The sequence below is a fragment of the Rutidosis leptorrhynchoides genome, chromosome 8 (genome assembly GCF_046630445.1).
Source record: "Rutidosis leptorrhynchoides isolate AG116_Rl617_1_P2 chromosome 8, CSIRO_AGI_Rlap_v1, whole genome shotgun sequence".
In the NCBI taxonomy this organism is placed as follows: domain Eukaryota; kingdom Viridiplantae; phylum Streptophyta; class Magnoliopsida; order Asterales; family Asteraceae; genus Rutidosis; species Rutidosis leptorrhynchoides.
The window spans coordinates 121,184,678-121,211,502 of record NC_092340.1 but is presented as its reverse complement, the minus strand read 5'-3'; the positions used below and the strand labels follow the sequence as shown (position 1 = coordinate 121,211,502).

General features: G+C 31.3%; 1 protein-coding gene and 1 long non-coding RNA gene across 2 annotated transcripts; one reads left to right on the top strand and one right to left on the bottom strand.

The window, feature by feature from the left end:
• Window positions 1-12,669: 12,669 nt before the first annotated feature.
• Window positions 12,670-15,257, top strand: LOC139864894 (uncharacterized). Its single transcript, XR_011764529.1, has 6 exons — window positions 12,670-13,074; window positions 13,164-13,276; window positions 13,359-13,539; window positions 13,946-14,431; window positions 14,848-14,912; window positions 15,233-15,257. It is a non-coding gene; the product is annotated as an uncharacterized lncRNA (long non-coding RNA).
• A 628-nt stretch (window positions 15,258-15,885) lies between these two features.
• Window positions 15,886-18,401, bottom strand: LOC139862784 (protein C2-DOMAIN ABA-RELATED 4-like). The gene is made up of 3 exons (XM_071851415.1): window positions 18,285-18,401; window positions 17,939-18,031; window positions 15,886-16,213 (listed from the first exon to the last, which is right to left on the bottom strand). The coding sequence occupies exons 1-3, from the start codon at window positions 18,399-18,401 to the stop codon at window positions 15,920-15,922; spliced, it is 504 nt and encodes a 167-aa protein (XP_071707516.1). The 3' UTR covers window positions 15,886-15,919.
• Window positions 18,402-26,825: the final 8,424 nt, after the last annotated feature.

Genomic DNA, 26,825 nt, shown 5'->3' with positions numbered 1-26,825 from the left:
TGTAGGAAAATTCTGCTAACGGTAGATGTCGATCCCAACTGTTTCCGAAATCAATAACACATGCTCGTAGCATGTCTTCAAGCGTTTGTATTATCCTTTCGCTCTGCCCATCAGTTTGTGGATGATAGGTAGTACTCATGTCTAGACGAGTTCCCAATGCTTGCTGTAATGTCTGCCAGAATCTTGAATTAAATCTGCCATCCCTATCAGAGATAATAGAGATTAGTATTCCATGTCTGGAGACGACTTCCTTCAAATACAGTCGTGCTAACTTCTCCATCTTGTCATCTTCTCTTATTGGCAGGAAGTGTGCTGATTTGGTGAGTTGATCAACTATTACCCAAATAGTATCAAAACCACTTGCAGTCCTTGGCAATTTAGTGATGAAATCTATGGTAATGTTTTCCCATTTCCATTCCGGGATTTCGGGTTGTTGAAGTAGACCTGATGGTTTCTGATGCTCAGCTTTGACCTTAGAACACGTCAAACATTCTCCTACGTATTTAGCAACATCGGCTTTCATACCCGGCCACCAAAAATGTTTCTTGAGATCCTTGTACATCTTCCCCGTTCCAGGATGTATTGAGTATCTGGTTTTATGAGCTTCTCTAAGTACCATTTCTCTCATATCTCCAAATTTTGGTACCCAAATCCTTTCAGCCCTATACCGGGTTCCGTCTTCCCGAATATTAAGATGCTTCTCCGATCCTTTGGGTATTTCATCCTTTAAATTTCCCTCTTTTAAAACTCCTTGTTGCGCCTCCTTTATTTGAGTAGTAAGGTTATTGTGAATCATTATATTCATAGATTTTACTCGAATGGGTTCTCTGTCCTTCTTGCTCAAGGCGTCGGCTACCACATTTGCCTTCCCCGGGTGGTAACGAATCTCAAAGTCGTAATCATTCAAAAATTCAATCCACCTACGCTGCCTCATATTCAGTTGTTTCTGATTAAATATGTGTTGAAGACTTTTGTGGTCGGTATATATAATACTTTTGACCCCATATAAGTAGTGCCTCCAAGTCTTTAATGCAAAAACAACCGCGCCTAATTCTAAATCATGTGTCGTATAATTTTGCTCGTGAATCTTCAATTGTCTAGACGCATAAGCAATCACCTTCGTTCATTGCATTAATACACAACCGAGACCTTGCTTTGATGCGTCACAATAAATCACAAAATCATCATTCCCTTCAGGCAATGACAATATAGGTGCCATAGTTAGCTTTTTCTTCAATAACTGAAACGCTTTCTCTTGTTCATCCTTCCATTCAAATTTCTTCCCTTTATGCGTTAATGCAGTCAAGGGTTTTGCTATTCTGGAAAAGTCTTGGATGAACCTTCTGTAGTAACCAGCTAGTCCTAAAAACTGGCGTATGTGTTTCAGAGTTTTCGGGGTTTCCCACTTTTCAACAGTTTCTATCTTTGCCGGATCCACCTTAATACCTTTTTTGTTCACTATGTGACCGAGGAATTGAACTTCTTCCAACCAAAATGCACACTTTGAAAATTTAGCGTACAATTCTTCCTTCCTCAATACTTCTAACACCTTTCTAAAATGTTCACCGTGTTCTTGGTCATTCTTTGAGTAAATAAGTATGTCATCAATGAAAACAATGACAAACTTGTCAAGGTATGGTCCACACACTCGGTTCATAAGGTCCATGAACACAGCTGGTGCATTAGTTAAACCAAACGGCATGACCATAAACTCGTAATGACCGTAACGTGTTCTGAAAGCAGTCTTTGGAATATCATCTTCTTTCACCCGCATTTGATGATACCCGGAACGTAAATCAATCTTTGAATAAACAGACGAGCCTTGTAGTTGATCAAATAAGTCATCGATTCTCGGTAGTGGGTAGCGGTTCTTGATGGTAAGTTTGTTCAACTCTCGGTAGTCGATACACAACCTGAATGTACCATCTTTCTTCTTGACAAACAAAATAGGAGCTCCCCACGGTGATGTGCTTGGTCGAATGAAACCACGCTCTAAAAGTTCTTGTAATTGGCTTTGCAGTTCTTTCATCTCGCTGGGTGCGAGTCTGTAAGGAGCACGAGCTATTGGTGCAGCTCCTGGTACAAGATCTATTTGAAATTCAACGGATCGATGTGGGGGTAATCCCGGTAATTCTTTCGGAAATACATCGGGAAATTCTTTTGCGACGGGAATATCATTGATGCTCTTTTCTTTAGTTTGTACTTTCTTGACGTGTGCTAGAACAACATAGTAACCTTTTCTTATTAGTTTTTGTGCCTTCAAATTACTAATAAGATGTAGCTTTGTGTTGCCCTTTTCTCCGTACACCATTAAGGGTTTTCCTTTTTCTCGTATAATGCGAATTGCATTTTTGTAACAAACGATCTCTGCTTTCACTTCTTTCAACCAGTCCATACCAATTATCACATCAAAACTCCCTAACTCTACTGGTATCAAGTCAATCTTATATGTTTCGCTAACCAGTTTAATTTCTCGATTCCGACATATATTATCTGCTGAAATTAATTTACCATTTGCTAATTCGAGTAAAAATTTACTATCCAACGGCATCAATGGACAACTTAATTTAGCACAAAAATCTCTACTCATATAGCTTCTATCCGCACCCGAATCAAATAAAACGTAAGCAGATTTATTGTCAATAAGAAACGTACCCGTAACAAGCTCCGGGTCTTCCTGTGCCTCTGCCGCATTAATATTGAAAACTCTTCCGCGGCCTTGTCCATTCGTGTTCTCCTGGTTCGGGCAATTTCTAATAATGTGGCCCGGTTTTCCACATTTATAACAAACTACATTGGCATAACTTGCTCCGACACTACTTGCTCCGCCATTACTCGTTCCGACACCATTTGTTCCTTTCGTTCTGTTAACCCCTGGTCCGTAGACCTCACACTTCGCCGCGCTATGACCATTTCTTTTACACTTGTTGCAAAATTTGGTGCAGAACCCCGAGTGATACTTTTCACACCTTTGGCCTAGCTGCTTCTGATTGTTGTTGTTGTTGCGATTGTTATTGTTGTTGGGACGATTGTTGTAGTTGCTGTTGTTGTTGTTGTTGTTGTTGTTGTTGTTGTTGTTGTTGTTATTGTTGTTGTTGGGCTGTTTGTTGTAGTTGCGATTGATGTTGCGATTGTTGGGATAATTGTTGCGATTATTATTGTAATTGCTGTTGTTGTTGTATTGGTGATTCTTATCACCGTTTTCCTCCCACTTTCTTTTGACTTGCTTCACATTGGCCTCTCCAGCCGTCTGTTCTTTAATTCTTTCCTGAATCTGGTTCACTAGTTTGTGAGCCATTCTACATGCCTGTTGTATGGAGGCGGGCTCGTGTGAACTTATATCTTCTTGGATTCTTTCCGGTAATCCTTTCACAAATGCGTCGATCTTCTCTTCCTCATCTTCGAACGCTCCCGGACATAATAGGCACAATTCTATGAATCGTCTTTCGTACGTGGTAATATCAAATCCTTGGGTTCGTAACCCTCTAAGTTCTGTCTTGAGCTTATTGACCTCAGTTCTGGGACGGTACTTCTCGTTCATCAAGTGCTTGAATGCTGACCACGGTAGTGCGTAAGCATCATCTTGTCCCACTTGCTCTAGATAGGTATTCCACCATGTTAACGCAGAACCTGTGAAGGTATGCGTAGCGTACTTCACTTTGTCCTCTTTAGTACACTTACTTATGGCAAACACCGATTCGACCTTCTCGGTTCACCTTTTCAATCCGATCGGTCCTTCGGTTCCATCAAATTCCAAAGGTTTGCAGGCAGTGAATTCTTTGTAGGTGCATCCTACACGATTTCCTGTACTGCTAGATCCAAGGTTATTGTTGGTATGTAGCGCAGCCTGTACTGCGGCTATGTTTGAAGCTAGAAAAGTACGGAATTCCTCTTCATTCATATTCACGGTGTGTCGAGTAGTCGGTGCCATTTCCTTCAAAATAGTCAAATGGAACAAGTTAATCATATAGAATATTAAGAGTAGTTAATAGTATTTTGTAGCATAATATGAACTCATTTATAAAAGCTTTTTCTTCATATTAGCGTTTTATAAGTTTAAATTCGGGTAGTACCTACCCGTTAAGTTCATACTTAGTAGCTAATATACAATTCAACTACTACAATTTTATATGAAAAACTGATTATGATAATATTTCGCGTTCAAACTTTTATACAATATTTTACAAACTTACAATACCGCTTATTTTACATAAAGCATGAAATATAGCACACAATAACTTTGATACAAGATAGTTGTGAAGATAATTCTAGCTAGTACACAAGTCGTTCAGCAAAGGCAATAAAGACACGTAATTCATACGTCCAGAAACAAGTCATGCATTCTGGTTTTACTAGGACTACTTCCCATCCTTGGTCTTGTGGAACATAACCGTTATGGCCGTTGATAAGACAGCATGTTGTAACGTCGTCAAAGGGACGAGGGTTACGTAATGACCAACAGTCTCGTAATAACCTAAAAATCTCATTTCTTACCCCAATTACCGACTCCGTCACTTGTGGGAACGTTTTGTTTAATAGCTGTAACCCGATGTTCTTTTTCTCATTTTGGTGAGAAGCGAACATTACTAACCCGTAAGCATAGCATGCTTCTTTATGTTGCATGTTAGCCGCTTTATTAATACAAGCAATTTTTACATATATCATAAAGCATAAGCACACTATATTACATATATTACACCACATGAATACAACTATCTTATTCCGACTCGCTCATTTATTCTTCTTCGGTTTTGGTTCGTTTTGCCAAGTTTCTAGGGATATATGATGTTCCCCTAATACTAGCTGTCGTTTTCCACAACGGTTTAGAAAAACCTGGTGGTTTAGAGGTTCCCGGGTCATTGTTACAACTTAAGGACTTCGGGGGTTGACGATACATATAAAGTTCATCGGGGTTGGAATTAGATTTCTCTATTTTTATGCCCTTTCCCTTATTATTTTCTTTTGCTTTTTTAAATTCAGTTGGGGTAATTTCTATAACATCATCGGAATTCTCGTCGGAATCCAATTCATCGGAGAATTGATAATCCTCCCAATATTTTGCTTCCTTGGCGGAAACACCATTGACCATAATTAACCTTGGTCGGTTGGTTGAGGATTTTCTTTTACTTAACCGTTTTATTATTTCCCCCACCGGTTCTATTTCCTCCTCCGGTTCTGATTCTTCTTCCGGTTCTAATTCTTCTTCCGGTTCCTCTTCGGGAACTTGTGAATCAGTCCAATATATATTCGACTCTTCGTTATTATTAGGTGAGTCAATGGGATTTGTGCTAGAGGTAGACATCTATCACACAATATCAAACATGTTAAGAGATTAATATATCACATAATATATACATGTTAATAATATATAGTTTCCAACAAAAATGTTAAGCAATCATTTTTAAAGAAAACACGGTCGAAGTCCAGACTCACTAATGCATCCTAACAAACTCGATTAGACACAATAATGCAAATTTTCTGGTTCTCTAAGACCAACGCTCGGATACCAACTGAAATGTCCCGTTCTTATTGATTAAAAACGTTCCATATTAATTGATTTCGTTGCGAGGTTTTGACCTCTATATGAGACGTTTTTCAAAGACTGCATTCATTTTTAAAACAAACCATAACCTTTATTTCATAAATAAAGGTTTAAAAAACTTTACGTAGATTATCAAATAATGATAATCTAAAATATCCTGTTTACACACGACCATTACATAATGGTTTACAATACAAATATGTTACATCGAAATCAGTTTCTTGAATGCAGTTTTTACACAATATCATACAAACATGGACTCCAAATCTTGTCCTTATTTTAGTATGCAACAGCGGAAGCTCTTAGTATTCACCTGAGAATAAACATGCTTTAAACGTCAACAAAAATGTTGGTGAGTTATAGGTTTAACCTATATATATCAAATCGTAACAATAGACCACAAGATTTCATATTTCAATACACATCCCATACATAGAGATAAAAATCATTCATATGGTGAACACCTGGTAACCGGCATTAACAAGATGCATATATAAGAATATCCCCATCATTCCGGGACACCCTTCGGATATGATATAAATTTCAAAGTACTAAAGCATCCGGTACTTTGGATGGGGTTTGTTAGGCCCAATAGATCTATCTTTAGGATTCGCGTCAATTAGGGTGTCTGTTCCCTAATTCTTAGATTACCAGACTTAATAAAAAGGGGCATATTCGATTTCGATAATTCAACCATAGAATGTAGTTTCACGTACTTGTGTCTATTTTGTAAATCATTTATAAAACCTGCATGTATTCTCATCCCAAAAATATTAGATTTTAAAAGTGGGACTAGAACTCACTTTCACAGATTTTTACTTCGTCGGGAAGTAAGACTTGGCCACTGGTTGATTCACGAACCTATAACAATATATACATATATATCAAAGTATGTTCAAAATATATTTACAACACTTTTAATATATTTTGATGTTTTAAGTTTATTAAGTCAGCTGTCCTCGTTAGTAACCTACAACTAGTTGTCCACAGTTAGATGTACAGAAATAAATCGATAAATATTATCTTGAATCAATCCATGACCCAGTGTATACGTATCTCAGTATTGATAACAACTCAAACTATATATATTTTGGAATCAACCTCAACCCTGTATAGCTAACTCCAACATTCACATATAGAGTGTCTATGGTTGTTCCGAAATATATATAGATGTGTCGACATGATAGGTCGAAACATTGTATACGTGTCTATGGTATCTCAAGATTACATAATATACAATACAAGTTGATTAAGTTATGGTTGGAATAGATTTGTTACCAATTTTCACGTAGCTAAAATGAGAAAAATTATCCAATCTTGTTTTACCCATAACTTCTTCATTTTAAATCCGTTTTGAGTGAATCAAATTGCTATGCTTTCATATTGAACTCTATTTTATGAATCTAAACAGAAAAAGTATAGGTTTATAGTCGGAAAAATAAGTTACAAGTCGTTTTTATAAAGGTAGTCATTTCAGTCGAAAGAACGACGTCTAGATGACCATTTTAGAAAACATACTTCCACTTTGAGTTTAACCATAATTTTTGGATATAGTTTCATGTTCATAATAAAAATCATTTTCTCAGAATAACAATTTTTAAATCAAAGTTTATCATAGTTTTTAATTAACTAACCCAAAACAGCCCGCGGTGTTACTACGACGGCGTAAATCCGGTTTTACGGTGTTTTTCGTGTTTCCAGGTTTTAAATCATTAAGTTAGCATATCATATAGATATAGAACATGTGTTTAGTTGATTTTAAAAGTCAAGTTAGAAGGATTAACTTTTATTTGCGAACAAGTTTCGAATTAACTAAACTATGTTCTAGTGATTACAAGTTTAAACCTTCGAATAAGATAGCTTTATATGTATGAATCGAATGATGTTATGAACATGATTACTACCTCAAGTTCCTTGGATAAACCTACTGGAAATGAGAAAAATAGATCTAGCTTTAAAGGATCCTTGGATGGCTTGAAAGTTCTTGAAGCAGAATCATGACACGAAAACAATTTCAAGTAAGATTTCTACTCGAAATAATATTGTTATAGTTATAGAAATTGAATTAAAGTTTGAATATGATTATTACCTTGTATTAGAAAGATAACCTACTGTAAGTAACAAAGGTTTCTTGATCTTGGATGATTACTTGGAATGGATTTAGAAAACTTGGAAGTAAACTTGCAATCTTGGAAGTATTCTTGATTTTATGAAACTAGAACTTTTGTAATTTATGAAGAACACTTAGAACTTGAAGATAGAACTTGAGAGAGATCAATTAGATGAAGAAAATTGAAGAATGAAAGTGTTTGTAGGTATTTTTGGTCGTTGGTGTATGAGATATAAAGGATATGTAATTTTGTTTTCATGTAAATAAGTCATGAATGATTACTCATATTTTTGTAATTTTATGAGATATTTCACGCTAGTTGCCAAATGATGGTTCCTACATATGTTAGGTGACTCACATGGGCTGCTAAGAGCTGATCATTGGAGTGTATATACCAATAGTACATACATCTAAAAGCTGTGTATTGTACGAGTACGAATACGGGTGCATACGAGTAGAATTGTTGATGAAACTGAACGAGGATGTAATTGTAAGCATTTTTGTTAAGTAGAAGTATTTTGATAAGTGTCTTGAAGTCTTTAAAAAGTGTATGAATACATATTAAAACACTACATGTATATACATTTTAACTGAGTCGTTAAGTCATCGTTAGTCGTTACATGTAAATGTTGTTTTGAAACCTTTAGGTTAACGATCTTGTTGAATGTTGTTAACCCATTGTTTATTATTACAAATGAGATGTTAAATTGTTATATTATCATGATATTATGATATATAATATATCTTAGTATGATGTATATACAGTTAAATGTCGTTACAACGATAATCGTTACATATATGTCTCGTTTCGAAATCATTAAGTTAGTAGTCTTATTTTTACATATGTATTTCATTGTTAATACACTTAATAATATATTTACTTATCATTTAACATAATTAACCAAGTGTATCAATATCTTAATATGATTCATATGTACCTAGTAAGACGTTGTTATAACGATAATCGTTATATATATCGTTTTCGAGTTTCTTAAATTAATAGTCTCATTTTTATGTATATAACTCATTGTTAAAATACCTAATGAGATACATACTTATAATAAAATCATGTTAACTATATATATAACCATATATATGTCATCGTATAGTTTTTACAAGTTTTAACGTTCGTGAATCACCGGTCAACTTGGGTGGTCAATTGTCTATATGAAACCTATTTCAATTAATCAAGTCTTAACAAGTTTGATTGCTTAACATGTTGGAAACACTTAATCATGTAAATAATAATTTCATTTAATATATATATAAACATGGAAAAGTTCGGGTCACTACAATGTACACTTATATATTTAGTTTTATTTTAATAATCACTTTATTACTTTGTATATTATTTTACGTATTCAATTTCAATGATTCAATTGTATCTTATCATCTCAAATTATTATATATATACTATTATTTATATTTACCTATATATATGTATATACATATTTATTTACAATATTTGTTCGTGAATCGTCGGGAATAGTCAAAGGTCAAATGCATTCATGTAACTGTTCCAAAGTTTTCGAGACTTAACATTACAGACTTTGCTTATCGTATCGAAATCATATAAAGATTAAGTTTAAATTTAGTCGAAAATTCCAGGGTCTTCACACTTAATGCCCGCGAATTCGCGGGGCTACTTTATGGGACTAAACAAGCATTAGTTAGAAAATACTTAATGTGAAACATTATATTATTTGCGTAGTTTTCAGTAACGGACACAATCATAGAATATTGTTAAATGCAAGTCTAATTCTTAAACTTAGCTCTTCTTTCCCATAGATTATTTCACGCTTCCAATCTCTTGACGTGTTTATGTAAAGATAGCGACATTTGATGATTTGAAATACCTTCCCGAAACAGCAGAAAAAACACAAAAACAATGACAACAACTACTATCAAAACCTTATAATTACCTCATAAGCAACAATAATAAAAAACACATGGGAAAACATCATATGCAATTAGAAGTAACATCCGAAAAAGCAAAACATAAAAAAAAAACGGAGAGTAATAAACCCATGATACATTAGTGAGCCAATTTTGACTCATTTACTTGAAAGGGTTGACCACAAAATTTCTATTGTTTTAGTAGCAAACTCATGAGTGATCTTAGTTGCAAACAACTACTTACTCCTAAAAGAATTCTGTTAACTATCACAAATCAAAGTGTCCCCAAATTAGCATTACCGATAAGCAGACCTAAAAGATAGAGTTGAAAATGCCTAATAAGTTAGGAGTAATAAGTTAGAAATAAATATAGACATATGGATGTTTAAGGTGACAATTTCAACCCATTAATGGTTTATATCTACATAAGAATCTAGATAAAAGCTAACAAAAGTTTGTATAAAAAAAATGCCATTACTAACCATTGACATGTTCGCAAATTGTAGCTTCATATTTGCTTTCCCATTAAACCCATCTTTACAAATTCGCAAACGACCTTCAAACAAAAAACACGATATGCCCAATTTCTGTCAAAAATTGAACGTATTCATTCTAATCACATTACATTGTACCTTTTATGTGAAGTTAATCATAGTCACCACAACTAAAGAAACAAATACAGTGTAAATATAAATCAACTTATCAAGGATAGTCACCACTGACACTTTATCAAAAAAATGCCCTACAAAACATTGGATCCAAGCATCTAGTATTTACAAATAAACAATCTTTAGTATGAATTTGAACATTAGGAATAAATATATATACGAACTTGTTCAACGAAAAAAGAACGAAAATATTACACAAGGGAAGACGATTGCAAAAATATTACCCATTTATGTCGAAACCCATTTTGATATATTTCTGACCCGCCAAATGCAACACCTTCACATTAAGAATGTGTGTATAGATCGAGTTATTTTTCTAGCCCTTTAAATAGGCTGAAAAATGTAACTCCAATAATTTTTTTTGTATTTCTGACCCCATTACCCTTCTATCTCTTCATTCTCCGACTTCAGGTTACATATACATTACATTCTATCATTATAAAAAAATGTGCCTCAAATAATCTCCACATGTCAAAATTTCCAGTATATATTCAATCTATAACAGTATATATTTTATAAGTTATAGTTGTTGCGGGTTTTATGCAACTCATTGCATCATAAGCATATTAGCACATATGTTTTTATGTGTCATAAATTTAAATTGGAAATTTTAAAATTTTGTGACCTATTACTGATTAAAACATAATATAATCATGTTCATGATCATGATCCACACCATCATATGCAATTAGAAGTAATATCCAGAAAAGCAAAACATAAAAAAAAAAAAAAAAGAGTAATAAACCCATGATACAGCAGTGAACATCCGTATGTTCGGTTGTAAGTACTAAGTTCAATTTTATATTTTAATTTTTCAAACTCCTAATTAACAAATGATCATAAGTATGTAATATTAAACTAAATTTCTTGAGCTCCTATATAAATACAAATTATAATTGAAAATGATAGTTCGTTATTTAATAGAAAATGAACACAAACGAACTCTCGGGAAATAATTCATTAACTATTCGTTGAATGATATTTTCTTCTACTCCGTATTAGATAATTATTCATAAATAAAAGTTTTTTTGTATAAGGGTAGTTTCGTAATCAAACAATTCAATGCTAGGATTATGAGGTCATTAGAAATATTAGGAGAAAATTAAGGATCTAGATCATTGATATTTAATTTAATGGATGGCTAAGATTAGTTTTGCTATTTAAAAATGATATATTTTAGCTTTTGTTATTATATATAGAATATATAGAATAGATAGATAGATAGATAGATAGATAGATAGATAGATAGATGTGTGTTAGGAAGATTTTTTAAAATGCAGTTCACATTTCATCTTTGCTCTGTTTATGTTTCATAATCTAGACTGTAAATTTTGTGTGTGTCGAACATTTACAGAAGTTACTATAAGCATCTCCAATGAGTAAAAATAAATATAAATATAAATATATTTTTTACTCAACAAGATATTCAAATCCAAAATACAAATAAAATGACTTTTCATCACTATAAAATTTCTGCAATCTGTGTATGTAGACTAATAACTTTTCATCATTATTTGCATTTTAGCATCCCCTACCTCACATAAAACATAAAGCATGACATATAAATCTTATGTGTCACACCCTAAGAATACCCCTACTATGCTTACACGTGTCATTCCCTAGCTTTATTCAGCTACGGATTTTTAAAAAAAAAACAAAAAAAAAACATAAACTGTATAAAAAAAATAAAGAAAAAAACTCTCACACCTACACGAATTCAATCTGTTTCCCTCAGTTACCCTAATCTAATTGTTCTTCTTCTTCAATCTTCTCAATCGCCACACATCTAAATCTAAATTCCATTCACGTCGATTTTTTATGTTTTAAATTTGGTTTCACACGTTTCACGTCGACACCATTTGCTCCGATCCTTTACCGTTTTCTTCAACCCTAATTTCTTCATACGGATCTGTCAGGTTTTGTTTAATTTAGTTATTTTATATCTCCATCGACTATACAATTTGTTAGAATTTTAAGCCGCCACATATGCCCTAATTTGATTTGAAACTCAGGTACGCCATTCTCCTTTGATTTAATAAATTAGCAATCTTTACTAATTCAATTGAATTTGGCCATTTTTAATTCACATATTAATGTAAATCTATGTAATTTTATTTTTTGTTTAATTACATCATTTTAACTAGTGAAATTTCTATTCAGATTTATTTTTTTAAATATATAAAAATATATAAATATATTTTTTAAATTCCTTACAGAATACATGATTAACACATTAAATTATTAATTTAAGAAAGAATAATATGATATTATTCAAAAATACGCAATTAGTCATTGACCATGCTAATATAGCTGTTTGGAAAAATTATATTTCGAAAATTTTTGTTAATTTAATATGCAATTAGTCATTGACCATGCTAATATAGATGTTTTTTAAAAAACCTCATCATGATATTTTTGATTCAGTTTTTGGATTACAATGAAAAACATGTAACCTAATGGAGATTGTTAATCTTTTTTATGATTAAATTTTGCCTGGAAATTATTAGTTACTATTATTAATTTTTGATATTTTTCTGGATATCATTTGATAAAATCAATAATTAGGTTTAAAATATACAAATTCGGTTGATTGATATTTTATAGTTTGATTGCAAATTCTGTTACCCTTTTGATATTTTATAGTTTGCAAATTATGTCCGGAATTAGGCATGCTTTTAGATTCGCGATTTGCAAATGATTTTGGGAGTTCTAACAACGTGCTCGATTTCCAAGACGGCAGCTGTGAACAGGATGTGTCGCTCTCTGAATTGTTGTCACTCATACAAAATGGCAAGACGTTCACAATGACCAGAATTAGTGAGTATACTTTAGCAGACATATACGATTATGTACAAAAGGTAATCGTATAATCCCATTGTTTTCGCTTCAACGAGTCACTTTTTTTTTTGTTAGATTCTTTCACTTATTATGATACAACTGTATGTAGCACCCCGAGAGGGACTTTCATTTGAAATTCTAAGCAATGGAGATAATCATGAATTTGTTAGAGATCTACTAAGCACTGATGGATATCCACTCAGACTTTTAGATGTTCCAGAGGTAATAAGCAATTAAGCATTTCAAATGTCAGTTGATACATCATTTTATTTATGTATTTTTTAGAGTTGAATAATTTTAACAGAGAGGAACGATTGTCGAAAATCTTACCGAGGAAACTGTTAGGGACTGGGATCATATGATGGAACTACTGTCCATCTGTGAAGGTGGGAACATTTTCAACTATTTTTAGTACTAGATTCATATGAAGGCTGCCATATAAACCTCAGCTTACTAACACTGGGAAGTGTAATTCGAAAGCTAAGGTTAGTCAAATTTTCTTCCTTTTAGCTATGATTATGTCCAACCATCTGGCTTCTGATAGCTATACCTGGCAAATGGGTCAGGTTGGGTTGGTTTGGATAACGGGTCAAAATAGTTTTGGTAGAAATGGTTCATGGGTCAAACGGGTCAGATTTGAAATGGGTCCAAATGGGCAGTAACAGGTCGAAATGGGTCAGATTTTTTTATAATTGTTATTTATGCATTATTTTATTTTAGTTAATATTATTTCTCATTTATATTCATTATATATATATATATATAAAAAAAAAATATAAAGTTCACATACCAGGTATACTGATATCCTGATAGGAATATCAAGTTTACATATTAGGTTAGATTTTTTGTAACATTTAAACTAACATGTGTTTTCTTTGTGATTGGATATAGTAAAAGAAGAAGTGGACACATACCGTTTAGAGACTCAAAGTTAACCTGTATACTGCAATCGTCGTTAGGAGGTAAATCTAGAACTGCAATCATTACCCGAAACACTACGTTTAAAATAATAATTTTTCAGTTTGTTTGATAGCAACACATGATGCAAAGCAAAAAGGCTCGATTATAATTGATATGAACATTGTTTGAAGGTATGCCAATTTGTTACTTCAGTTTGTTTGATAGCAACACATGATGGTGAGATATTAGACTCTATTTTGCGTATGTGAACACTCTATTTTGATACTTAAATTCTTCATGGGCTCATAATGCTAATAAAAATAAAAATTATGTTTCATAGCATACCAGTTTATGGAATTGCCAAAAACAAATGGAGTCTAATAGAACTAACTAATTGTAGGTTACAAGTGGGGTCTAATACAAGTGGTCTGTATTCTGTAACAAAGTCAAAAGAATGCATATACTATGTTTGCATAGGTAAGGATGTTTGAATGTGTCTCATTTTCTGAATTTTTCATACAAAAACATATACGAGTACAAAAATCTGAGATAACTGTGTAGTGCTTATATCTATATCAAGTAGTTGAAACAACAATGTGATACCCATTAACTTATACAGTTTCATACCCACTTAATTCATGCCTGATACAAGTAGTTGAAAAAACAATTAGTATAGTTCACCCAACTGTTCACAGTCAGCAAAAAATATGTTAAAGGATGATTTCTGATTGATAGTAACTGAGTTGACCCATATTTAGGGTAGCTATCAGGATGCATAAAGTACACTGGTTATTATATATTAAGAATTACAATAGGATGACATTTGATCATATTTGGAGTCTCTTTTTGGCTAAAGTAGTAGGACAATTCAAATTAATGAATTCTATGTGCAGCTTTTATAAGAAATTGCTTCTTGAGACAAGATGGAACCTTCACTTCTTTGGTTAGAGTTGTAAAGGTTAGTAGTTCACTTTTAATTCGTTAGAGGTGGTAATATCGACCCGTTTACTTATGCACGGGTTCATATGGTTTCTTTATTATTATTATTTCTATCGAAACAAATGAGTAAATTTAAATTTGCTTTAAATTCACAAATACAGATTTTTATAAAACTACTGTGATTTTAGTATATTTGGTACACCAATTTTTAAATAAAAAAAACTGCAGTGCAAGTGCTTCGAGTCAGTCTGACCCATACCAATAGTTATCTTCTTAAACTATTTTGTTCCCTCCTTTGAAGCACAAAATCTAATTAAAATACCCCTTTTTTCCCTGCAGGATACACAGATCGATGAACCTACTTTGGCAAAGGCATGGCCCAAGCAAGCTCTTCATCTTCCATCTTACGTTAGGTACTTACAATATTCAATACTGTAGCAACTGAATTTGTGAAAATGATGTTGTGAAAAACCTAATGCATTGTGTACTAAATTATGCTTTCAATCTACACTAGCCAAATGTTCATCAATGTAGTCATGCGGAAATGTATTACGTAGGACACATCTTTATCATACCTTCTAATTGATATAACATTTTACCTCCAGTTTGTTTGATTAAGAGTCTCCGTGCAACGCACGGGCTCTTAAATGCTAGTTTTATATGAAAGCATTCTATATACTAACAGGCAACGGCACACTTGTAACGCCTCAAAATTAAAACAATGAACTAACCGGATAAATTCACTTTCAACTAAAAATCATAGTGGAAGATAAAGCTTATAAGGACTCAAGCTTCCTTTAACAATTCAATGTGGGATGGGTTATTAACAAACCAAATGTCGATCGGTTCTTCACGCTAATATCATATTTCAGTCGCTTTTGTACAAGATTACAACGATTAACTACTAACTCAATGAAAAACAAAGTCAAAAGCCTAAAAATGCAATACACACACATCACATCCAGAAATCGACGAAGTAATTGAGCAAGTGAAACTAGGTGAAAACAAATGAGGCAAGTAAAATAACTACATTCGTCTAGAGCCAGGAACACTGATCCAACTCAACTTAATTTCAAGTTCACCACATTCTACGTTTCTTAATCTAAGAACCATGTTTTGGACAAAGTTTCCATCTGTCCATGTAATGTTGCTTTCTTCTGCTAGGCAGTTAGTTCTCGTTGGTTTCACGGTTGTGATTATTGTATTGTTAGGAAGATCATTTTTCAAATGCATCTTTACGGCTTCCAAAAATGGAGTGAAGTCAAATTCCGCGTCCCCCATTTTATCATCCGCTGAAAATAAATCCCTATCGTACACCTCCTAAAATATTTTATATATCAATCATTCAATCGTTACCAAAATTAAACAGCATACAGGTTTAGAATGTCAGAAATCCAATAGGTGTTTGATACTGCTTTTTTTTGCTTATTTTTACTCGTGTTCCTATTTATTTATTTTTGTTATATTTAAAATATATTTAGTTTCATAAATTTCAGATTTACGAATTCTTTTAAGCAATTACTCATTACTCACTTTATATAAATTACATGTTGCCTTTTTTTAGTCGACAAGGTTTTAAAATAATCAAATCTCAAACATCCCCGTAAACATTTTTTTGACTTTTTTTTGAAAGAGAATTGAAACAATCGATTATAATTTTTTTTTAAAACTAAGATCCAACATTAAAACAACAGCGAAATAACGGGAGTAGTTATTGCATATGTTAGTATGCTTATGAGCTTATAATTCATTTTTTTGACCGGCTATGACAGTAGGGATGGCAATGGTCACCCGATCCGGTAGATATCCACCTGATCCACCCGCTTCGTGATGGATATGGATGAACCTAAATGGATATGGATACGGATATGGATGAATCTAAATGGATATGGATATGGACATGGATGAAAATTTTCATCCATGAATATATCCATTACCACCCGAAATACATATACAAATACATAAATATAGATATATGCTTACATATTTACTATTACAAGTTCATTTATCGTTAGATTTATATTTTGCTTTCTACCTTATAATGAAATAACTATAATATATTACAATAAAACACGCATATCTAATAAAATAAACTTACAAATTTCATATTTAATTTTTCACAATCCATGTTTTATAGTAAAATTTAACAAATTTTGTTATATCTTTGACAAAGATTACACATTCTTATGGACAGGGGCGGAGGGAGGGGAGGGTCAAGTGGGGTCAGCCGCCCCCGACGATTTCGAAATTTTAGTGTAAATTTTTCGGTATTTCAATTTTGCCCCAGGTGGAATTTTTTTTTTTTGCCCCAAAACCTTCAAATTTTGCCCTAAAACATTCGTATTTTGCTCAAAAGCCTCTAAATTTTGCTCAAAAAACTCTATATTTTGCTCAAAAAACTCTATATTTTGCTCCAAAACCTCTATATTTTGTATAAAAAAAAAATCCTTACGTTTTAATTTTTTTTTTGCCCCCGGTGAAATTTTTTTCTGGATCCGTCACTGCTTATGGATAGAATTTAATTATATCATGTTATATTTAATTCTGCTATACTACGTTTGTATTTTAATCGCATATTAGAGAATATTATAACAACAGCAACAACAACAACAACAGCAACAGCAACAACAACAACAACAAGCCTAATCCCACATGCGTGAGGTATGGGGGAGGTGAGGCGTAGACAACCCTTCCTCTATCCTAGAATAAAGAGAAATTATTTCTCTACCCCGAGTGAAACACTCACAAGAGTAGAGAAAGTCATCCCTCTCTCTGTTCGATGGAAAATATCATAACATTTTTTTAATATTCATTGAATATCCATTAACCCGCTTAATCCACTAGATATGGATATGGATGGATGACCTGAAACTAAACAGATATAGATATGAATATGGATGGACAAAAACTAAATGGATATGAATATGGATACGGCATCACCCGCTCTATATCCGATCCATTGCCATCCCTAGCTATGAGCTTATAATTCATATATTATCAAAATTGCAATGTCATTAATAAAAGAATAAATAAAAAATAACTTACTAGTTTAACTGGGAGTGGGTCTACAACTGATAAAGTCAAATCTTCATCCCACACAGGAGTTAAGTTTCTCTTCACAACTTTAGTCTTCAATTTCTGTACACATAAAAATAAGAAATAAAAAAAAAAGTAAATCTTTACTTTTATTTCATCCGAGAAACAAACCAATTATACATCTATCTGGAAACTTCTAGAATATTTGGTTTCAGTCCACCTCACACCGAAATCATTTTCTCACAACCAATTGATTGATTGATTCTAACAACATTGGGCGGAAATAACCAAGTTGAATGATGTTATTCACTAAAAGATAAACTAAAGGAAAATGAATAAAAAAAAAAAAGTGGACCTGTTTGCCCATCCGGATGATGACGTAAGGATCGCTGCTACGTAGATCTCGAATAGCAAGGTTAACACCTTTATGGATATGAACTCTGAGTAAACCCAACAAGTGATCCATCGACATTATATAATATTACAATTTTAATTTTATACTAAACCAGGTTACTTTTAAGAACTGGAGAGAGAAAAATTGGCCGTTTGATCCTTTAAGCGGAGGTTTTAAGGTTTAACGTGGCTATTGTTTTGGCAGAGGTTTTAAAATGGTGTTCATTACTCTTTCTAAAAGAAAACTAACATTTCACATTTTGCTTTACTTTTATCACTTTGCTTTCATTTTTATTTTTTTTTATTTTTATGAAATGCAAGCCCCCAAAGTTGATCGGTGGAGATTGAACTTGAGTCTTCTTTAAAAATTTCAAAGCACCCAACCACTCAAAATTCACCCAAATTCATCACTTTTGGCACACAAGCTTTTATATTCTAGTAGCTCATGCTAAAATCTCTAGCTCCGGCCACAAGCTTCAACTTCAGCTTTAGCTACAAGGTACAGCTCAATTTACAAGCTATTTTCATTTAAACATAGTGTAAGTTTATTATTTATAAGCTTATTTTTTTTACCGACGATCTTATGAGAACTTATCAGAGTTTATATGTATTTGGGCTTATTATTTTAATAATTCGTAAGTCATAATCTTTGTTTGACATACAATGAAAATTAGAGATTATAGAAAAATGAAGCTTTGAAAAAATGAATATGTACACACCAATCATTGCTTTACATTGTTATACAATACAACGATGTGAAACATTATTGGTTATATACATAACAAAAATATTTGTGTGCATATCATCACCCAAGAAGAAACTCTTGAAACTATCTTCTTTAAAAAAAAGAAGACATTATGAGAAATACATTTACTAATATACCCTATGTTATATTAGTTTATATTTTATTTGTCAGTCATAAAAAGTCATTTCATAAGAGTAAGCTCTAGCTATAAGTACTTTACCAAACACTTATAAAAACAATAAGTTTCAGCTTTCAGTTTCAAAATAACCTTAACTCCAGCCATAAGCTCCAGCTTCATCTGCAAGTTCCAGCTTCAACTATTTCATACAAACACATCCTTTGTCTTGTTTGGCTGAAAAAAATTTAAGAGCTTATGAAAAAAAAAAAAAACTTTGAAAAAAGCAGCTACTTTAAATAATGAAAATAAACTCGGAGCTTAAGATGAGATGACCCGTCCTAATTCATAAGAACGAATACAATAACATATGATTACATCGCGAGGTATTTGACCTCTATATGATACATTTTACAAACATTGCATTCGTTTTTAAAAGACAAACTTTCTTTACATCGAAAGTTGACAGCATGCATACCATTTCATAATACATCCAGCTAAAATTGGCTTAATAATAATCTTGATGAACTCAACGACTCGAATGCAACGTCTTTCGAAATATGCCATGAATGACTCCAAGTAATATCCTTAAAATGAGCTAATGCACAGATGAAGATTTCTTTAATACCTGAGAATAAACATGCTTTAAAGTGTCAACCAAAAGGTTTGTGAGTTCATTAGTTTATCATATCGATCATTTCCATAATTTTAATAGACCACAAGATTTTCTTTATTCAATAATCATACACTCGCAAGTGTTTAAAAATCATTCATATGGATTGAACACCTGGTAACCGACATTAACATCATGCATATAGAATATCCCCAAAACAGAAATCCATCTGTATAATATAAACTCGAAGTACTAAAGCATACCATTTTCCAGTATGGGGTGTGTTAGTGTCCGTAGATCTACCTTTAGGATTCGCGTCAATTAGGGTGTTTGTTCCCTAATTCTTAGGCTACCAAGTTAAAAGGGGTGATATTCGATTCGATAATCCAACCATAGAATGTAGTTTCGATTACTTGTGTCTATTTCCTAAAACATTTATAAAAGCAGCCCATGTATTCTCAGTCCCAAAAATATATATTGCAAAAGCATTTAAAAAGGGAGCAAATGAAACTCACAATACTGTATTTCGTAGTAAAAATACATATGACGTCATCGAACAAGTGTAAGGTTGCACTCGGATTCACGAACCTATATTAATTATATATATTTATATGTTGGTCAATATTTGTCTAACAATTTAGTTTAAGTCGTAGTGTATCACCATCCTAATGCTCGAGACTGATATGCAAAGTCAACAAAAATCAACTTGACTCAAAATGACTTCCAAAATCTATACATGATTATTATATAATTTAAATATAGTCGTTTTAAATATATTTAACAGATTTTATTAGAGTAAAATACTATAAATCATTTATTAATAAATAGGAATTTATATTAAAATTTATATATAATAAAAATATACTTTTATATATCTTAAGTAATAAAATTTATAAAGTTCACTTAATACCATAAAAGTATAGTGGTATGTATTATTAACGTAATTATATTTCATGAGGTAAATTATCTTTGTATCACATATTCATTTGATAAAATAATATTGATAATAATCATAATAAGTAAAAGTGGTATTATTTTGTAGTAATAATAATTATTATGATTCTACTAATAATAATAACAATGTTTATATTTATTAATGATGATATTAATTATAATAAAATGATAATTCTAATAATGATAATTTTAATAATAACGGTACTTTTTAACATTAACTTGTAATAATAATATTTTATATAAAATAATAATTCTAATTAAAATGATAATTTTTAAAAATAATACTAAAATGATAATAATGATATTTTATAATAACAATGATATTTCTATTAAAAATGATAATTTTAATAAAAATAATAGTTTTAATATTAATGATACTTTTAATAACAATAATAACGATAAAAATAATGAAAACGATATTTTTCTCTTAAATCAATACCTTACAATATTTTAATTTCATCATGATACTTATACTCATTATTTCCTAATCAATTTTGTTAATAGCTTTTAGTTCTCTTTTATATCGCATTCATAATAATGGTAATAATATTAATCATAATAATTAGATGATACTAATATTAGTTTTTATGATAATGATACTAATTATAATAATACTAATGATAATACTAATAATTACTATAATGGTAGTAATAATAATAATAATAATAATAATAATAATAATAATAATAATAATAATAATAATAATAATAATAATAATAATAATAATAATGATGATGATGATGATGATGATGATGATGATGATGATGATGATGATGATACTAACCTTAGTGATAATAATGATAGGATTAATAATAATAATAATTTTTAATGATAATACTTATATTAATAACGATAATGATAATAATAATAATTATTAGATAATAATAATAATAACGACGATAATAACGATGATAGTAATAATAATAATCATTTTAATAACAATACTAAAATTCAGTTGGTCGTATCTTTTAATCCGTTCATCGAAATCACACGAGTTCTAAATGAAAAGTTCTTAATTTTTCGTCAGCTTTCCAACGACATGCATATCATATACCTTATCTCAGTAGCATATGTATCTAATTCATGATCTATCGTAAACTATTTAACGACAATATTATTTATACAAGCATGCATAATCCTATATACTCGAGCACTAGTCAGGGATACACTATTAATATATATAAAAATAAGATATAAATACTCGCGTATCAATATTGTGATTCAATATTGCAGGAAAGTACATAGACGCAACGGAGATGATAAACACTAGGTTGACCTCACGAGCATACCCCTGAACCATACCCATAACCTCCATAGCTATAACCCATAATTTCCTTAGCTCTCTCTCCCGCTCGCAAAACCCGTTTGAAATAACTCGCCCATAACTTCGTCGTAGTATTTTATGTATATGCTTAATAATAATAATACCACTAATAATAATACCATAAGATAATAATCTTTAATAATAATAATAAAAATAAATAAATTAAATAAATATTTACGGAGTATAAGATTAGAGAGATAGAGAATTTGATATGTGAAATGAAACTAGATCACGTAGTTTATATAGACCCATTCCTGGACCTCATGCCTCCGTAATTGCGGGCTTAACTTTTACATCTTATATGAATAAAAAAAAACGTGGCTTGTGGTTGTTTATATAATATTTAATATAATATATTTAATTTATATAATTATTTAAATATTATATTATATTCGCGTGCATGGTTAACTTGTATTTTTTGTTCCGATGAATTGTTCGTTGAAGCTCGACTTATGTCCTGTCTCCGGTTTCTCGAACGCATTTTCGTATGCTTAGAAAAATGGTACTTTGCGTTTTGCGATACGTACCTTTGTCAATATTTAGACTTAAATTATTGATAAACTATTTTACTCGAAGTATAACTTATTCATTTGATTGTTTTGGTCATTTGCTTCTTTAAATCAAAGCCTCGTTATTTATCAAAGTACACTTAATTCAAAACATTTTATATTTAGGTTAATATTATATATTGTAATATATATGTATATATCATCATTTAAAATATAAATTTTCACACATAATATAATTTTTGTTTTTCAAAGCTAAATATCTATAAGAATCGTTTTAAAAGGTTAAAATTATGGAATTCGTTATATCATACAACGTTTTAGAAAAGTAAAATTATATGTATTCTTAATAGGTTTCAAGTTTTTAAATTACCATTTGTTGATGAAACGTGGGATAAAGTCCAAAGGTTATTTAAACGTATAAAATCATCTTAATGTAAAACGTTGATTACTTAACTTGCCACTATCCGACATCTAACTTATCTACATTCTACATTCTTACCTTCACATTAAATAAAATGAAAATGAAAATAGTTATCTTAACAAAATCATGAGAAAATATTGTAAAGCATGAATTTGAAATTAAACAGGAATCTCCACTAACCTTTGTCTAGTTCTCGTTAATTGACACTTTTGTTCTTACATGTAACCGTTAAAAAAGGCAAGGTTTTCTAAATCAAAGTGGACCTCTCAACAGAGACTTATAGTCACATCATAATATATCTAATAATTCAATCATTTGATATTATCTTTTACTTCCGTCGATAATTGTATTGAAACAATTTCATTCATGTAAAGTATATTTTATCTAATACTGTGTTAACGTTCTCAAGTCATATAATAGACTTCATAACTTATTTTCATATCAATCAAACCGTTTAATGTTTTATTAATATTTCTCAATTTAATATTCACACACACACACACACACACACACACACACACACACACATATATATATATATATATATATATATATATATATATATATATATATATATATATATATATATATATATATATATATATATATATATATATTTACACATAATTTTTCGTGAATCATCGAAAGCAGTCGAAGGGTAAATGAATACATGAACACAGTTCAAAGTTTTTGAGATTTCAACATTACAGACTTTGCTTATCGTGTCGGAAACATATAAAGATTAATTTTAAATTTAGTCGAAAATTTCCGGGTTGTCATATTACCTACCCGTTAAAGAAATTTCGTCCCGAAATTTGATTGGGATGGTCATGGCAGACAATGAGTATGTTTTCATGACTCATACTAGTTGAAATTTAGAGTTTTATCATCAGTGAGTAGTTTGGATAAAACAATTCGTTTATGTGAAGAGTACGAGTGAAGTTATCACAAAAGAGTGAATTGAGTAAATGTAGATTCGTCATATCTTTTGACGTAGATATGATTGATTTCCGGATTTCAAGGGATTTAGAGAAAATCTTCGTAATAAGATTTGGTTCTTCAATAATTAAGGAAATTAGGATCTTCTTTGGTTAAATGCGATAATCTGTTTTGATTGTTCTGTCGGATATTTCACTATAAATCCACCCCCTTCGTTTCCTTATTTCCACAGCTCACACCTTCTATTCTTTCTCCCTCAATTCATACTTTAAAACATTTGTCAATATGCTCCATCCAGTTCTGCTTCTTGATATATTCCTAACTTTCATATCCGTCATTCTTCTTTTTCAATTGCCACCGGAAGAATATATTTACTTCTACTCTACTCTTGGTTTTATAGTGTTCTTAGTTCTCCCATGTCTTTATATTGTTATATGCATCGATATATATGGTTTGTAATTTATGGTTTGTTGTTAGGTTTTGTATCTTCCCTTATATTTCGATGTCCCTGCTTCTGTCTCCTATAATCATTGTCATCCACAGTTAATACTCTCTCATATTTGCTGCGGTTTATACTCCTATTTTTATTTCGGAGCTTCATTCTTTTGTTTTCTCTTCCCGACTTTAAATCAAGCGAATAATGGTCCAGAATTCTTGATATGAATTTCAGAATTATCATAATATACAAAGTAGAAAGAAAAGGTAATAGCACGATTTGATTTGTCAAATTACCAGAATATCCGAAAAAGATTGAATCATCAAGAAAATATTTTCTTGATATTTTTAGAGGTTAAATAGAATACCAGAGTCGTGTAACATGGCACATGATGTCGGTATGGTCTGTGAATCGTCATGTCCCATTAGAAACTCAGTATGACTTACTGTAATATAATCACGTTGATCAATTGTCATTATATTATACTAACTCATTGATGTGTGCAGCGGTGGTGTACGAAATACTATTATTTTTATTACGGAATACGATACAAATTACACAAGTTTTAATTTATTTTATTTACAGATGGGATATACCTAAAACTTGCTACAACACTATAGGCAGTGTACCTAATCGTAGAGTAGTATAGTTTTTAGTAAGTCCGGTTCGTTCCACAGGGAGACGGCTTATTTTACACTATATTTAAACAACTATATTTGTACAAAATATATATAATTATTTATAGTAATAATATATAAAAAGGGGATTTACCGTTTAATGACCGGTTTGTCGATTTTATATTTTAAGTCAAGCGTAAAGTGAATGACGATATTTAAATAACGATAAAATAAATAACAATAATTAATATGACAATAAAAGTACGAGGAAATATAAAATAAAATATATTATACTTATTTAAACTTCCGTACTCATGATGTTTGACGTTTTGATTTTAATTTATTACCCTGGGTTAATTGTTCTTTGTCCTGGATTATTTGATAAGTCCATCTGGTTTTGTCCATAATAGTCCATCGGTCATAATTATAAAGTGCGAGGGTCTTCACCAAATTAACCTTATACCCGAATTCAAATATTCCAACTAATTGGGGACTTAAACTGTAATAAGGTTTTAATACATTGTTAATGATTACACCAGGTTATCGACTGCGTGTAATCCAAGGTTTTAATACTTTATTAACAATTACACCAATTACCCTTGAATGTAATCCACTCCTGTTTTAATGAGTCCATTGACTATTAATCCATTCCCGTGTCCGGTCAAATGAATAATTATTAGTATTTATAAATATCCCGCTCACCGTACCCAGTCAAGCGTATGTGGTTATATATAAATACGTCAAATTATAAATCTCTATATTAAATAAACAAGATATCATTTAGTTAATCAAATATAAAGCTCATTAATAGCCCATAGTCCAATTTCCACAAGTGTCGGTCTTTTGTCCAAACCCCAATTATGGTCCAAAGCCCAATAACCCCGTCTTAATATTTATCCCAACATCATGATTACTTCGGCTCAAATAAGCATAATAATAACTTAAGTACGATACATAATTAAAAAGGGAGAATTTAGCTTACAGTGATTATTAATCGCGTAGTGTTACAGAGACAGAGTTCCGACTTTAAAATCCGTAAAATAACCTTTAGATTACCCAAACTAACTAATATAAAACTAAACTATATTATATATATATATATATATATATATATATATATATATATATATATATATATATATATATATATATATATATATATATATATATTACAGAGGGAGTATATATATTATTGTGGGTGTGTAGTTTTTTCGTCGAGCAGAAGCCTGGTATTTATAGGCATATTTCCTGATTCTGATGCCCATGCGAGTGCATGGGGTTTTAGTGAAAATCTCATGCACTCGCATGGACTCATGCACTCGCATGAGTTTTATGCCTATTTCCCATGCGATCGCATGGCCATCAGATCCAGCTCACATATTTTTTGTTTTCTTGCTTGTCGACATATTATTATATATATAATATATATAATTTATATTAATTATATATATATATATATATATATATATATATATATATATATATATATATATATATATATTATATTCTTGTGCATAGTTGACTTGTAATTTTCGCTCCGTTGTCTCGTACATTTACGCCCGGTTTATGTCTCGGTTCCGGTTTATCGAACGTCTTTGCGTATGCTTTAATATCTTGTACTTTACGTTCCGCAACTTGTACTCTTGTCAATATTTAGATGTTGATCATCAATAAATTGAACCACTTGGAGTTTAACTTGTACATTTGAGCATTTTGGACGTTTGCGTCTTCAAATCTTCGTTTTCTTCTTTTGTCTTCACATTTATTTATTTAAACGAATATTACTTGAAAATAGAACAATTGCAACTAAAAGCTTTACATATTGGAAGG